Consider the following 17,853-nt stretch of genomic DNA (forward strand, 5'->3'; position numbering starts at 1 on the left):
AGTTAAGATGGAGACCAAGTAAAATTTTACACATATGAATAAATATGGCCGCCGAGTACATTACTACATGAAACATGCGGAAAAGTATCTTTTCAGTACCATGAAAATTAGTTGCCCGCCCAATTTTAAATGCGATATTCGTTTTCAGCACACATGAAAACCGCTACAAAACAAGTTTTTAAAAGGTAAATTTTGTGTTGGTTTGGCCTTTTGGTCAAGATCAAAGTGCAGTATCTGTTCTCCAGATGCGGCACTTCCATTTCTCGTTCTCTTCCAGTGGAGGAGAAATCCTTCACGACTGAGACAATTTTTATTTTTGTACTATTTCTCCACGTTAAAAAACGACCCTGGTGTCCAACTGTCCCGTGGGGAGGCATTGTAAATAGGTACTAGGTCACAATTACAGGAAAACGTTTAAAAAATGTTTTTCGTCTTGAACGATACAAAACAAAAACAACGAAAAGAAAACATGGCTTCACGAGAAATACTAAAGCATTTCTGGTTCCAGTAAGACTACATTTTGTAAAAAAAAAAAAAAAAAAAAAATTTACACAAATTTCACAAGTGTTTTTCTTCGGATTAGATGTGTGGATAAATTTTTTAACTGTAAATGATTACTCAAAATATATTAAAAAAATATATATTTTATCACATTATATTTAGAAATTTTGCGTATTTTTTTTTTTTTTTCTTTTTTTATAACTCGATTTCTTAAAAATATTTAGCCGGATACGTTAAGCTTTAAATATATTAATTTCCTTATTAACTGACAAAAGAAATTAGAGTAATGGCGGTTGGACTTCTGCCCGCCTGTACGCAACTTCCGCCGCGCATGCGCAGTGGCGGTTGCCTTTCGTTAATGGCGGCCGCTAGTTGAAAAAAAACAAAAACTCATCATCACAAACACACACAGACAGAATCGTTTAGCGCACATACACACGCAGGACAAAGCAAGACTAAGTAAGTCTAACACATCGACTCCACACACACACACACACACACATCATCGGAAATAGTTACACATACTTTGGTTTTGAAGAACACACGCATCGAGAGGCGAGCGCACCAACGCCCTCCAGTGAGAGATTTGAGCTTTAAAGAAAAGTCGCAGTAAGTAAGATAATTTCTACAACAACCCTCAAATAAATACCATTTTTTTTTAGTTTCCCCGATGATAAGGGTCTCCCAATGCTGAAAGAAACACAAACGTCCACACTTTAACCAGAATCTTTCAAAGAAGCGAATATAATACATATCTTCTTTACATTATTTTTAAGGTGCTTCAAAAAACGTGAAAAATAAAACCTATAATTTTTATTTAATTCTAAATGTTTTATTTTTAAATTAAGTCTCTTCTTAGATTTATTGTGGAGTTCGTTCGGGTTTAGAATTTCATTTACATTTACAATTTGTTAATATTTTGCCGTTTAATTTGATTAATATATTTTAATTTAAATAAAAATATACTTCCGATTTTTTTTTTTTTTTTTTTTTTTTAGATTAAATATACTTCTGATTACTATTTTTAATTTTTTTTTGTATTTACGTTTCAACAATAAACTGGAGGTTACATCGGCCGCAAACCTTGTGAATAATAATGAAGTCCGAATATAAAAATATGAATTTGTATATATGAAGAAAAGACCATTATAGAATAGTGTCTCTTTGAAGAAATATAATCGGCTTTCGATTTTTTTTTTTTGATCACAAACTAGCCTTAACTGTAATGGCCTTTAAATCAAGTTTACCCAAAAATATGAGCGAAAACTTGAAATATGAGGAAGTATTTCAACAATAGTACAACTGGATCTTCATCATATAGTTTATATTTATAGACGGAAATTACTTCAGTTTTACCATCTAAAAAGGCTTCTAAATCAGTCAAATAAAAAGAATAAAATAATTCAAAATATAATCATGTTTACAAGATGTTAAATATATATTATTTAATTAGTTTTAGTTTATTTTATGTCAATAAATAATTTGATTAATAATAAAATTAAAAATAAATCCAAGTACAAACAGGCAAGACACTAGTTTTTGTCTGGTAATTTTCCTGCACGTGTTTATGTTGTAGAATTCGATATTTGAATGTGATTTCGAAGGTTTTAAATTAGAGAAAATAAAACCAATTTGTCTAAAATTTATTATAAAAAATGATTGATTTTCGGCTTCTAAATCAATGTCGCGCCACTATTGTACAAATGCTAAAACAGATCTTCGTTAGATTTTTTTTTCGTTTTGGGTTTAGATATTTTAATACAAAATACATTTTTTTTTTCTTTTTTGCTTTGTAAAATAAAAGGAATATACGCATATAATAAAAATGTTTCCGTTTCACTTTGGCGATATTTTAAATCCATGTGGTCGTGCGAAGTTTTTCTTTAGAAGGATGAAAGAAAATCGGTCTCTTAAGAGAACTGGTTTTAATTTAAAAGAAAAACGTTTAATGATCGTTAAGTTGATCATCTAAAAAAAAAAAAAAAACTGCACAAGATCACTGATTACTTATAATCAAAATTAGGTGAGTAAAAATATATGTATAAAAAAAAAAGCACTGCTTATGTTTTCAAACAAAACAATGGCCATCTTTACTGTTTTTTTTTTCTAAAAAAAATCTTAATATTTTTTAATCCAAATACTTTAAATTTCTAACAAAAATATGACAGTTAGGTAATATCCGTTTTCTTATATATATATTTTTTTTTTTTTTTTGCATTATAAAAACCCAACATTTTGGTTCAATTATATATTAATGACGCTGTCGGACAAATAGATGTAAAAACAGGACCTAAACAGCCATATTTTTTTTATTAAAATATCTTTTAATTAAAAATTAACTTCAGTTATTGTTCTTCCTTAGCTGGCGCATTACACAATTGTTTATAAAGACGGCGATTATATTTTTCTGGTCAACGTTTCATTTCGAAATGTGCACAATGAAATTCGCTACAACTGAAGTGTTGTTAATGTTTTGTTTTGTTTTTTTGAGATAGAAATTAATACATTTTTTGATACGTGGGCAGTTTACGCTCCGTGCTACTTTTTAGATAGGATTTTAAAGTTAAATTCAATTTTTTACGGTATTTTTGTGTATTAAATTGTTAGATTGAAGTACAGAATAGTTAACAAAGCTTCTTCCCTTCCCTCGTGGAAAAAAACCCCTTTATTTCGACATTTGAAGCTTTTAAATGGACAATTGTCCATATGGATTCTTTTTGCTCTTAAAACGGTTTTTAACCGCGTCACTATTTGTAGAATTGGGCGCAAATGTAATAATTCTTGACCTTTCTTTGTTTGCTGCTTTGTATTGTCTGTTTGTTTATTTTAGCTAAGTTTTATATATATATAAAAAAAAAAAAAAGTCCTGTGATACAGATACGTTTTTTAAAATTATTTAAGTTCGGTATATTTTAAGATTGGTTATGGACCGTTTTTTAGCCTTAGAAGAATTTTTATAAAAAGACGAAATTGATCCGGTTGTCGATTTGATTGTTGTGCCGTGTTTTGAAAGAAACAAACGAATTCCTTTACCTTGAAAAAAAATTCCTTTTGTTTAGAGAACACGAATCCCAATATGTCTTTCTTTTCTTTTTTTTTTTTTTTTAAATCCTAAAAGAAATTGGTCTTGACCATCTCCCTGGAATGTCGATGGAATAATGACAACGTGGCCGCCGACGGTGCTGCCGCCTTTCGACACAATCTCTCAATTCTCCTTCTTCTTCTTCAGGATTATTGTCCCTTTTTTAAAACACGTTTCGACATTTTTCGCCGCCAGATGTCCTCCATTTACAATCATTAAATGAAACCTCCATTAGAAATTATTACAGTGATTTCCAACATTTTGGATGTTGATCGCACTATTGAGCTCTTTAAATTTCGGCGGCACCCCCATCACTAGCAGTATCAGAATTTTTGTAGGAATTTTTGACACCCCTAACACGAAACTGCGAATACAATATAAAAATCTCGGAATTTCTCTGTTAAAAGTGGGTTATTTATTTTCTTTATGGATTATACTTCCAAAATAAACTATTACAGTTGTTTTAAAAGTAATAAAAATATTTTTATTTTTTTTTTAAAACAGTAATGAATTTTCCGAACTCAATATTTTTCAATTTTTAAACTCAATATTTTTAAATTTTTAAATTTTAAAAATCTATCAAAATTTTTCTATTGATTCTATTTTTACGATATTTTCAGGGTCAATGTGAAATTTTAAGTTCTTTCCAATAAACCGAATATAATATTTTAGACAAACGTTTTTTTTAAATTCACGCCCCCCCATTTTCACGCCCCCCCATTTTCACGCCCCCCCCCATTTTGAAATGTCTATTAAAAAGTAAATAATTAATTTATGTTTAATAGGTTTATATATCACAAATTGAAGAGAAAAGGTCAATAAATAATATATTCAAATTTAAAACAAAAAAAAAAAATCAGTTTTTTAGAAATTTACCTGTAAAGTCCGAAGTTTAAAACCTTATTTTATAAGAACACATTTTTTCTTTTTGTCTTTTTTTTTTTTTTTTAATGAAACCTTGGTCCTTGCTCCTTTAATTGAAAAAAAAATTAGGGCTTGAATTACATTTTTCGAGGAGTTATAAGCTTAGAAAGATAGGGGGTCGAATAATTTACGCCTCTCATTTTGAAATGTCTATTAAAAAGTAAATAATTAATTTATGTTTAATAGGTTTATATATCACAAATTGAAGAGAAAAGGTCAATAAATAATATATTCAAATTTAAAACAAAAAAAAAAATCAGTTTTTTAGAAATTTACCTGTAAAGTCCGAAGTTTAAAACCTTTTTAAAAAAAAAAAAACACATTGTTTTGTTTTGTTTTGTTTTTTTAATAAAACCTTGGTCCTTACTCCTTTAATTGAAAAAAAAAATTAGGGCTTGAATTACATTTTTCGAGGAGTTATAAGCTTGGAAAGATGGGGTGGAATTATTCACTATTTTCACGAAATTTCTGACACTGCTACCCCATCACACAAAATAATAAATACTCATAAATCCTTTTTACAATGAAAAAATAAAAAGGTTTTATTGATATAAATAAGTCTGGTTTGTTTTACAATCTACAGATACGGAAAAAGTGGTAGAAAATTAAAAAGGCAAATGTGTATTTCAGCGGCGTAAATTATTTGAGAGACAAAAATTTATAAAAGTTATGGTGGGTTTGTATTACTGTACACATAGATTCGAAAAAGTTGTCAAAAAAACAAATATATAACAAATAAATGTTATCAAAGGCAAGATAAGTTACTTTTCTACCAAACTGGATATAATTTTCGTGTTTTTATTCAATTTAACATGTTTATTCAGCTCTAAAAGCATACAGTGTTTACCGATGTATTGGAAAGTTCAAAATGGCGCCCAACTCTCTCTTTAACACGGTAAGTTCAGGAAAAGGTTTTGTAAATAATAAACTAGACAAAATACTGTTAAAAATTCGCTAAATATATGTTACCATAACATAAGTTGACATATATTCGGTGGTTTTTTAATAGTATTTTGTCTAATTTATTATTTATAACACCTTTTCCCAAACTTACCGTGTTAAAAAGAGTCAGACGCCATCTTGAATTTTTCAATACATACATCGGTAAACACTGCATGTTTTTCGAACTGAATAAACATGTTACATTGAATAAAAACACAAAAATATATCCAGTTTAGTAGAAAAGTAACTTATCTTGCCTTTGATAACATTTATTTGTTATATATTTGTTTTTTGACAACTTTTTCGAATCTATGTGTACAGTAATACAAACCCAAAATTATTTGTTTTTATATAAAACACATTATTAGACCCTAAGACTGAAATAAAACCCGAAAAAATTTAATTTTTATTATTTTTTTCAACATTTTTTATTAGACTAAATGTACAACAATCGAGGCCGCCATTTTGTTTTGAAAATTTGGCCTTTGTAAGGATTGCCAGATTGGCCTTTTTGAGGCCACATTTGGCCTTGTTTACGCTCTTGCATGGACCATGGTTCCACACAAGAGCGTAAACAAGGCCAAATTTGTACTCAAAAAGGCCAATCTGGCAATCCTTACAAAGGCCAAATTTTCAAAACAAAATGGCGGCCTCGATTGTTGTACATTTAGTCTAATAAAAAATGTTGAAAAGATAATAAAAATTAAAAATTTTATGGGTTTTATTTCAGTCTTAGGGTCTAATAATGTGTTTTCTATAAAAATAAATAGTTTTTATAAATTTTTGTTTGTCAAATAAATTTACACTGCTGAAATAAATACACATTTGCCATTAAAAAATATATATAACAAATGTTAGCAAAGGCAAGATAAGTTACTCTTCTACCTATCAAGAAACGTTGTTAGTGGTTTTACTCACTTTAAAACGTTTAATCGGTTCGAAAATCATACAGTATTTAGCTATAGGTGTGAACAAGAAAAATGGCAGCGAGCTGTCCCCTGAATATGTGAATTTTGGAAAATGAGTTAATTTTTTTTTTAATTATACAAAATACTGTTAGAAGCACACTTAATATATGTTAATGGGACAATATCAGAACAATGGTTTCTACTGATTTTTTTATTTTTTTTTATTTAATTTTATTTTTTTTTGTCAATTATAATAAATTACAATGTTAGCTTCCCAATTATGCAGAAATATTCCTAAATATTACTGAATTATTTAAAAACAACAAAAAAACAAAACAACTTTAATCGTGTTAGCAGGTGAAAAATTGCAGCCATCTTGTGTAAATCGAAACAGAAAATTGCCTCCCTTCTGAACTCTCCTGTGTCTTACATAAGCAAATACGGTTATTTTCTTCAAATTCCATTTTCTACTTTATCGATTTTCGTAATTTTTGGATATAATCATCTTAAAAATATTAGGGATACGTCGATACCATTGTTTTCATGTGACATTCAGTTTTACGATTTCCGAAATTTCGTTCTGATAGTGTAGAAGTGCCTTCTTTTTATAAACCAATTTTTTCCCGGTTGAAACCTCAATTCTCAATACATAAATATTAGATCCGAAATACCTACAAAAAAATCTTTGGTACTGATGCATCTATATTTCTGCGTTGAAATAATAACATTATTTAGAAAGCCATTCTTAATGAGGAGGGAGAGTATTTTGTAACTATCCTGTAGTTTCATCTAACAATTTAATAAACAAAATATAAAAGTTGAATTTAACTTAAAAATACTATTTTTTTTTAAAAATAGCAAGATAACATACATAAACACCGAATCTGTTAATATTGTAAACAAAATAGATGGTATAAGACATCACAATGTTTACCAAAAACATTGGTAAGTTCAAATTATCTCTTTACTAGCAGGACCAGTGTACCAGCGTTGCCCGGTGGAAGTATGTCCCCCTACCCCACCTCACCTGGAAAAAAAAAACAAAAAACAATTAAACTACAGTTGTTAGTGGGAGCCACTGCCAGCCCAGTAAAATAGTGGCACTAGCGCCCGTGGCCAAAATGAATGTATCGTGCTGAAGTAACAACGTTAGTATGTATAAACCCATTCTTAACATGGAAATTTGTATTATGTGCTGTGATTATTCTGTGCTTTCACCTAACGTGTCAAATAAAATTATGGTAGTGTGGCATATTAGATAGCAGTTGTTACCATCCGCCTGTAATGTATAATGAAAATAAAAGAACTGAACTAAAAATTAATTATAACCCAGTACATTTATTTCGGTGGGAACAGTGTGTCAATGAAACAACCAAAAACCACTGTGGCAGACCTGAACAATGATGACTCTAGCCTTTAAATTTTTCCTTTTAACTTTGTCATAATTTTTTACGACGCTTATCATTGAGTACAGGCTTTATTTACAGGTTAAAAAAGATATTTTAACGTAGTATTTTTAATGACTATAACAGTCGGGGATCAATTTGTAATGATAACGTTCTAATAAATGGAACACTTTTCTTTTTTTTTTTTTGCCATATCAGTTGTTAATACTGCCCCTAGCCATTAAATGTTTCCCTTTTCTGTTGGTAAGGTGTAAACAATTTTTTCCAGGGTATTTTGGTAATGTGAAAGCTAAGCGCGTAGAAATTTGCGAAAAATTGAAAAGGAAAAATCTAAATGCTAGTGGCAACGTTAATAATGGGAGTGGGACCAAAAAGTGGGTTTTCACTGTAGTAGGACGTTATAAAATTTAAGCCTAGTACAAGCAGCTTTGGTTGATATGAAAGCTGCATTTTCACCTATAATAACAACTTGTAACTTCTACCTATAACTTCTTCGCAACACACTAGTAGTCATTGTGTGTCATGGCACTGTATCTTGAAGCCACTGGATTATTATAAAAATGCGGGGGAGAAGAAAAGAAAAATGTAAGTTAGATAATAATTAAATATGGACAATCTCTAACAATTGCTCCCCGAAAATTAAGACGGCGGAAATGGATGCAATTGATGTAAATACAGGATGGAAGTCACTAAGCATGAAACAAAATACGAAACCATATAGAAATATTTAATTTCAAAACATTATTTTAGTTTTAATATCTAGAGTTGTAAGCCATGTTTAGTTTTAGTACACTTTTGGATGGTTAGATGTTCTATACAAGTCTTGGAGGTGACTGATTCTCAGTAGACAGAACAGTTTCCGATGGTTAGTTGTTTTATACAAGGCCTGGAGGTGACTGGTTCTCAGTAGACAGTTCTTGAGTTGGAAGCCACAGAACAAAAGATTCTTCCAGTGTTGACACAAAGAAAACATATGTGACATTGTTATAGGAAAGGTTTAATTTTTATGACGCAATTCTGGTTTCTGATTGGTTGGTAGCAGAACGTGAATTAATTTGATTTGTCAGTTCCAAGCAGCATCGTTTATAAATAGAATCTCTCGATTGTGCAGGATCATAACCCATTATGGTTCAAAAATATTGCAACATAATATTTATGTTAGCACTAGCGGGGGTGCCCGGCATTGCCCGAGTATTTGGAGGTATAAAAGAAAAAAAAAGTTTTTGTAGACAGGTAGGCTCGAACCTGAAGCCTTGAGGCGAAAAAGAAAGCATGATCACTTACCGTGAAAAAAAACCCTGGCATCTTACCCGCCCGACTACGACGGGAGAGGAATGAAAACTGTTTTAATTTAACGATTAAAAAGTTAAATAAAGACAGGTGCATGAATTTAATGAGGTCAAACATCACACCATAGAGGGAATGAAATCACAAACTTAACTTTTGCTGCTATGAGGCAAATTTTTGGTTTTGTTTCACCAACTTTGGCTGCCTGGTAGTTTTTTTTGGTTAGGGTGAAAAACTCCCCATAAAAAGCAATTGTCTGATATAAAGGGTTTCCCCCGCATTGATCAAACCTCATTGCTTTTCTGGACGAGTGTCGGGGAGTTTGTTTCAGCTACGGATTCAGTTTCGCTTTTATACTGAAAAGCCAAAGAAACATGCAAAGAAATAGCATGTAAAAGTCGTTCAAATAAAAGATAGACGTGACTTCCCTTTGTAAATCGTAGATATTATAATTTAAACAGTATTTAAAAAGTTTTAAGAATCAGTGAACACCCCGAGCACTCCTCAGAAAAAGGTCTTTGCTGGACATACACAAAATGTGCACACACACAAATATAAAACGTGCACACATACACATACACAAAAAATGTGCGCACGTACACAAAAAATGCACATACACACATTTTGCTTTTATATATATACTAGCGAGAGGTATCCAGCGTTGCCCGGGTGTTTGGAGGTGTGTGTGGAAACTCTGGAGGTTAAAAAAAAAAAGTAAGTATGAGGATCGAACCTGAACCCTTGAGGCAAAGTTGTAAATTAAAGTGTGAAAAAAAAACGTGTGACGTTAACGATTGCCCCACTGCGAGATGCTAACGGAAACGCGTTTGAATTTATTTAATTACTTGGATTTGGCAGGTGCCCGTTTTAATGAGTTAATGAGGTCAAGTTTGACTGCAGGATTTTTATTTTCCCAAGATGTTATAGGAGAAAGACTAACCTACATGCGGCGAGCAACAAATGTTGAATATTTATCTTCCCGAAATTGAGCAAATTAAATAGACAGGCGAGCTTCGTTGTTAACTGTGAGATATTACGATTTATATATGATATATAAAGTTTTTAAAAGTTGTGAACCGACCGACCGCTTTTCTGAAAAAAGCCTTTTGTAGACATACAGAAAAAGCGAACATACATACATACATTTTTGCTTTTATAGTTATAGATATATATAGAAGATGAAACAATAAATAATAATAAACTTTTATTGGTTTTCTTATGAAAGACAATAAAAGTTTTTAAGAGATTTTTTTTAGCAGAAGTGACGTCAGACGAATTTTAAGGTACGGATGACCAATACTAAATAATGTAGCTTTTTTTTTTCTTTTAAAGCAAATATAAAAATAGAAGTTTTATTGAAATATTTTTTATTTATAATTTTATAACAAAATTATAATTTGTATAATAAAAATATGTTTGAGTTGTTGTTGCTTTTTAATCAAACATCAGGTGTTGGTAAGTTTTTTTTTTTGTTTTTTTTTACATCAAACATAAAAATATAACTGTTATAAAAATTTTTATGAACTGTTTTTTCTTTTTTTTTTACAACAAGATTTTGTTTACAAAAATATCTAATGAACTGTTTATATATATATATATATATATATATATATATATATATATATATATGAACTGTTTTTTTTATTAAAAACCGTTCATAAACATATTGTTGATAAAAAAAAAACAGTTCATAAATATTTTTTCGTAACAGTTCTATTTTTATGCATCTTAAATAAATGTCTTTTTTTTCACCAAACTAGTAGAAGCATGTTCAAAAGAATTTCCAAAATGTTAATATTTAAAAACAATTTATATTTCTGCAGTTTCTTTTTTAAAAAAAATTAATATTTTTGCAATTTCTTTAAAAAAAAAAATTATATTTCTGCAGTTTCTTTAAAAAAAAAACATTTTACACTTTTGTAGTTTCTTTAAAAAAAAATTTATATTTCTGCAGTTTCTTTAAAAAAAAAAAAAAAAATTTATACTTCTGCAGTTTCTTTGAAAAAAAAAACTATTTTTTTAGTTCCTTAAAAAAAAAAAATAACTTTTGCTGATTCAAAGGATGTGATTCTTTCTCTTGTTACATTTCAGGTTGAATCCAAGATGGAGGATTCTTCCATCGGATCTGTCCAGGAAGGGCAGAATCTGAACGAATTGCAGCATTACCTCGTTCAGTTTAATAAAGATGAGCAGAATCAATTAGATGCTTCTTCTGTCAACCTGGCTGAGACTGAAAATGCTACGGCAGTGTACGTCTCTACGACCGAAAACATTAATGAATCTGCAGCGACTGTTAACATTCAAGAATATTACGCACCTCCAGATGACATTCTCCATGTAAATGCTGAAGAACAACAAATAACTTGTGAAGAATCTGTACCAGAACACTCCATTATTAAGTTGGATTCTGCGCAAGCTGAAATTGTGGCGAAGATGACATCTGCCGTCAATATCGACCAAAATTACCCTCTTACAGCCGTACATACACAATTGTCCGATTTGTCGACAGTTCAGGTGTCCGAGCTGTCGGCGGCTCAGGTGTCCGAGCTGTCGACGGCTCCAGTATCTGAGTTGCCAATAGCTGAGGTGTCCGAATTACAGACGGCTCAGGTGTCTGAATCTGATTTTGTTAATGCTACTGATGGTGATGGTTGTTCAGCTCTAGCTGTTGCGAACAGTTCAAATGAAATCAAACGTATCATTCGAGTGCTATCGGTTGGGGGTGACAAGATGCAGATTGAAGAGGCGAGTTTACAGGTTATCGCTGATGATACTGATCTGAACGAACAGCAACTGCTTACTTCCGACGCCCTTGGTGTGCAGCAGATCTCCATTGAAAACGTGCAGTTACTTTCCGATGATGCAACCAGGAACATCATTCAGCAGGATGTTGACAGTTCAAATCCAGTGGCGGTGTTAGCATCCGTGGCTGCAAACACTACCAATGTGACGAATCATTTGCCGATTGCGTCTGAGTCAGAAATTAACAACGCCCAACTTGTGGCACTTCAAAACTCTGAAGATAGTTCACAGCCACATTTAGTGGCAGTGCAATCGACGGATGATTGTACTCCACACACCTTGCATGTTATTGAGAATTCCATAGCTTCGACCCCTGGAAATTCTTTCCTAATGCCTTCAAGCGGAACAAACTATCAGACTCTAACCTTTATGCCAACCGAGAACCGTCAAGGCGGAGAAGTAAGTTACTTGTTGATAGTTTCACAGGGTGGCGGTGATAAGGACCTTTCGGTGTACGACTACAAAGAGGATTCGCGTGAAATAAAAGAGGAAGTAATCGAGGAAAATGGCTTGACAAAAAGAATCATCAAGATCACGTCTAAGAAGCTGTTGCAGCCGAGTCCAACGCAACTGATGTGCCAGTATTGCAACTATACTAGCCCCAAGCATTACCTCCTGACGCGGCATATGAAATCGCATTCGGAAGACCGCCCGTACAAGTGTGACACGTGTCAGCGTAGCTTTAAAACGATGGCATCATTACAGAACCACAAAAATACACACACGGGTATGCGGCCCCATAAATGCAAGCAGTGCATCGGAGCGTTCACAACATCAGGGGAATTGGTGCGGCATGTTCGATACAAGCACACGTTTGAGAAACCACACAAATGCAAGATGTGTGAGTATGCAAGCGTCGAGCTGAGCAAATTGAAACGGCATATGCGTTCTCATACCGGTGAGCGACCCTATCGGTGCGAATTTTGCAGCTATGCATCTTCCGACACGCACAAGTTGAAACGGCATTTAAGAACTCATACTGGGGAAAAGCCCTATCACTGCGAGATCTGTCAGGCTCGATTCACACAGAGCAACTCGTTAAAAGCGCACAAGCTCATCCACTTTGGCAACAAACCGGTCTTCCAATGTGATCTTTGTCCTACGACATGTGGCCGGAAAACGGACTTAAAAATACACATGCAAAAATTGCACACAAGCGAACGCCTGCTGTGCTGCCGTAAGTGCAACAAAACTTTCCCCGATCGTTACTCGTACAAACTGCATGCTAAATCGCACGAGGGCGAAAAGTGTTTCAAATGCGGGCATTGCAACTATGCTGCGCTTTCACGCCGGCATCTCGACAGCCATTTGTTAACACACTCTGGTCTGAAACCATACGAATGCAACGAGTGCAATCAGTCCTTTCGTCAAAAGCAGTTACTGAAACGTCACAAAAACCTGTACCACACGCCGAATTATACGCCTCCGATGCCCAGGGAGAAAACCCACGAATGCACAGAATGTGATAAGACTTTTGCACACAAAGGTAACCTGATGCGACATCTCTCGCATCACGACTCCGACGATGATTCATCGAACCAGAAGGAGATGATGCCCAAGCTGCTGAGCAGTCCCCGCCTTACCACTCAGCAGTTGTTGCAGGGCAACCTGCTTACGGACCTACGTGAGGGTAAGCTAGGTTCCGGCCCGATCCCCCAAGTGGTAATAGTGCATCCTGATGGTCGGGTTGAGGAAGTCACTTCAAAACTACAAGCAGTCCACGAGGCGGACCAAGTGGCTACCCAGAGGGAAGAAAATACTATGGATGATTTTTTATTAGCTATGAAGGTGACGTCTGATGCGATAACTCCAAATGAAACGGAAACATCGTTAAACGTTGCAGAGATCAACATTGAAGCTATGAACAGTGTGGCTGAGGTGAGTTGGAAGAAATTTTGAACCTTTGTCTTATTTGTTGAGAAATTTTGAACCTTTGTCTTATTTGTTGAGAAATTTTGGACCTTTATTTGTCTTATTTGTTGAGAAATTTTGGACCTTTATTTGTCTTATTTGTTGAGAAATTTTGAACCTTTATTTGTCTTATTTGTTGAGAAATTTTGAGATCTGAGTTGCTAATTTGTATTATTCAGATTGCTGTTCTCATTTTGGTTATTTTGTGAGATAAATGAGTTTAATTGTATGGGTGGATTGAAAAAATGATTTTAAATGAACGATGATTTGGTAGCGTGCAGAGAAGTTTTGAGTAGCTTGTGATGGCTGTTTTGTTTTAAAGCATGTCAACCCTCTCGAGGCTATTTAATGCCGAAACCAGTCATTTTGGAAACAGTTTTTACATTTCAACTCCTTTATATGTTCAAATATTTATTTATTGTGTTTGGTTTGGTTTGGTTGTTTTACAATATCAATCTTTTTGGGGTTATTGGTTCCCCAACAAAAGGTGGGTGGACTTGTAAATTCACCTTTGTCTGTTCATCTGTCTGCACTTTTCTCAATAACTACGCCTTAGAATTTTTTGAAATTTTGCACAAACATTAAACATGATTTGAGAAAAAAAGGAACTGAATGGATTTTCTGGGAAAACTTTGGTTGCCTTCGGGTTAAAATGGCTAAAATTGACACTTTTGTGCTTATTAAAAAAACTGATGCCTTGGATTTTTATAAAACTTTCTGAAAAATTGTAACTAACTGATTTCTATATAATTTTGTTTGTCTATACTTAGCGATAACTCTTGAGTGTGCCCCAGTGGCTCTTTTAGGGCTAATAAAAACAGTCCATTTTTGGGACGATTTTACCATATTTGTCCAAAATTTTATGTGCATATCTATTTAGCAGTTTTGCATGGTACTGAACTCAAATTTAAATATGTTAAGGCCTTGGGGAATTTTGGGGCTAAATGGTGGGGGTGGGGTGGGTAAATGATGGACAGTCATTTCTTTTTTTGCATGGTTCAGAACTCAAATTTACATATGTTAAGGCATAAAACTGCACCGTGTGTTCATTTTCACCAGGATTTGACATGCCCTGGGGACTTTGGGGGCTAAATTGGAGGGGGGGGGTTTATAACTCTTGTATTTCTTTTAACGCTTTTCTTTCTTTTATAACTCTTGTCTTTTCTTTTATAACTCTTGTCTTTTATTTTATAACTCTTGTCTTTTATTTTATAACTCTTGTCTTTTCTTTTATAACTCTTGTCTTTTCTTTTATAACTCTTGTCTTTTATTTTATAACTCTTGTCTTTTATTTTATAACTCTTGTCTTTTATTTTATAACTCTTGTCTTTTATTTTATAACTCTTGTCTTTTATTTTATAACTCTTGTCTTTTCTTTTATAACTCTTGTCTTTTCTTTTATAACTCTTGTCTACTCATATCTGTGATGGATGATTAAATTTATTTTATTCATTCCAATTTTTTCTTTTGATATTCAAGATGAAAGAAGCCAGCACACAGGTTGAACTTGAATCTGACTATGAAAGCGATGAGGATATAAACTCTGTAACAAGTGGGTCCGATTTAATGACCAATGGCAGCAGGACAGTCACTATTGTCCATGAGCCTTTGCCAGTAGAACATCATCCCCACCAGCCAGAGCAATCTCTCCCCAATGGCAGCTCTTCTCCACCCATAATAACATTAACTACCTTATCATCAGAATTAACCCTCCCCAATGGGGATAAGGACGATGTCACACTTACAGACACGACTGGACTTCTTGAAACACAGTAAGTTTTCTTTTTATTTACTTTTTTTTATTTACTTTTTTTTATTTACTTTTTTTTATTTACTTTTTTTTATTTACTTTTTTTTATTTACTTTTTTTTATTTACTTTTTTTTATTTACTTTTTTATTTACTTTTTTTATTTACTTTTTTTATTTACTTTTTTTATTTACTTTTTTTTATTTACTTTTTTTTACTTTTTTTTATTTTTTTTTATTTACTTTTTTTTATTTACTTTTTTTATTTACTTTTTTTTATTTACTTTTTTTTATTTACTTTTTTTTATTTACTTTTTTTATTTACTTTTTTTTATTTACTTTTTTTTATTTACTTTTTTTTATTTACTTTTTTTATTTACTTTTTTTTTTAATTTTCTTTTCTTTTTCCTTTTAATTTTCTTTTTTCTTTTAATTTTGTTGCATTTTTACTGCCTTTTTTATTTTAACTGGGGATGATTATAGTCCACTAGACTTTTTTGTTCATCAAAAAATGGGCAAAAGTTATAGCCGATTGACTTAGAATGAGTGCCTTCTGCCAAATTGATGGTTGTTCTCATTTTTGCATTAAATACTAATCCCTATTAATCCCTGACCGTACATCAAACGGATATCATAATACTTAATTTACTGTATCTTATCATAAAACAAAATTTCAGCCAAATCAACCAGTAATTTCCAAGAAAAAAAAAAAAGGGGACAAACAGATAAACTAATTGAAACGTAAAATAATGTCAAATAACCATTCTCTACAAATCATCTTCCTCATCATTTGTTTTTTTTTTTTTTTTCAAATCCCACTTTTCTTGGCCTTGTGTCTAATCATCCTGCTGTTGGAGAGGAATAAATAAAACCGCAATAAACTCACATGGATATCCCAGCTATGAGGGTACGTAGAAGCCTAAGCAAAACCTGGCTTGAGTGCGTACAAAGTAACTCAACTGCTTGCAACATAACTAGTATCAAACTTTTGGATCGGATCAGATAAAGAGCAGACGTGAGACGTTTCCTACCTATCGAATTCAATTATCAGCATTTATCTCCCACTACAATGCCCTTTATTCTCTTGTGGAAGAACTGGACTTTCTTTTGGGGATAAAAATCGGTTCTTGTCCAGAATTCTCTTATATTAAAAAATGAAAAAGAAAATTCTTTATGATGTGGGTACCCGTGACAAAATAAAAATATCATATTCCAAAAATCATGTAAATTGATCGAGTAGTAGTAGTTCTATTTTTTTTATAAAGAAAATCATTTTTTAAAGCATTACAACATAAATCTAGCAAGTTTGAGATTATTGTTGAATCATCTCCCTTTGTATCTTGAGATTGTTTTAAAAATGTCAATGTGAAACAGTCGCTCCTCGGTTACTCATAAAATTTATTTTTTTTTTTTACATAGACATCATCACTTATGAAGGCTCAGGTTTTTCTTGTGTAAAAATAAAACTACTTGATTAATTTTTGATATTTTTTAATATATTTTCGTTTAATCATGGTAACAATCATCGTACATATTTTTCTTGATTAATATAAGGCGAATTATAGACAAAAACCTAAAAATCCTCACAAAACAAAAACAAAAAAAAATAAATTTTTTTTTTGTTTTCGTCAGATTTTAATAAAAGCAAAATTAATTACATTTTTTTTTTTTTGTTCTTATTCTTCTTTTTTGTTGTTTTTTTTTTACAGGTTGTTGGACCCTAGTTGTTCTGCAGAATGAAAGAATGCCGGAAGAAAGGGAGAGAGTGGGGACGGGGGTGCAATAAAAATGTTCCAAAAATTATTCAGAGATTCTTCTGATTATGCAAGAATGTGTGTGCATGTGAGATTGTACATAATTGTGTGTGTGTACGTGTGTCGGATTGTAATGAAAGTCTTTTTATTATTTTTTTTTTAAATCTCAATAAAAGAACTTAACACAAAAAAAAACTTTGCAAAATCAAATTTGTTTAATTGTTAATGTAGTTTCCGTTCTTTTCCTCTTACATCTTTCCAGCTGTTAATAAGTTTTCTTAATTCCACGTTCATAAATCTGTATGATTTCGAGTCTTCGGATTGCTGTTCTCATTTTGAGCGTTACTTTCACAATATTTCAGTCGATCTAAACTATGACTTTCACAGGATTTCAAGCAGAATTCTTTATTCAATATTAGTGTTACAGAGCGCGGACGTACATATGGCAGCCGTATGCAAATGACCAGACCATGTGCAAGAACGTGTGTGAAGACCAATAATCACTTTAGAGAGAAGGACAGAAATAGACACGTTAAGCAGGTGGCCCGAAGGGGACAGGGAAAGACGTATGCTAAACATAGCCAGACAA

At 32.3% G+C, this 17,853-nt stretch overlaps 2 protein-coding genes across 2 annotated transcripts in view; one reads left to right on the forward strand and one right to left on the reverse strand.

Annotated features, from left to right (window-relative positions):
• The window catches only part of LOC145259856 (tryptophanase-like), a 48,145-nt gene extending 44,253 nt beyond the window's left edge, over positions 1–3,892 (reverse strand). The window contains exon 1 of the mRNA XM_080117700.1: positions 3,535–3,892. The gene's annotated coding sequence lies outside the window, so the exon portion shown is untranslated. The remainder of the gene's footprint in view (positions 1–3,534) is intronic.
• On the forward strand, positions 826–17,459 carry LOC145259855 (uncharacterized). Its single transcript, XM_080117698.1, has 4 exons — positions 826–1,110; positions 11,142–13,730; positions 15,243–15,535; positions 17,220–17,459. The coding sequence occupies exons 2-4, from the start codon at positions 11,154–11,156 to the stop codon at positions 17,248–17,250; spliced, it is 2,901 nt and encodes a 966-aa protein (XP_079973824.1). The 5' UTR covers positions 826–1,110; positions 11,142–11,153; the 3' UTR covers positions 17,251–17,459.
• Positions 17,460–17,853: the final 394 nt, after the last annotated feature.

The sequence above is a fragment of the Euprymna scolopes genome, chromosome 35 (genome assembly GCF_053919585.1).
Source record: "Euprymna scolopes isolate OS-2025 chromosome 35, ASM5391958v1, whole genome shotgun sequence".
In the NCBI taxonomy this organism is placed as follows: Eukaryota; Metazoa; Mollusca; class Cephalopoda; order Sepiida; family Sepiolidae; genus Euprymna; species Euprymna scolopes.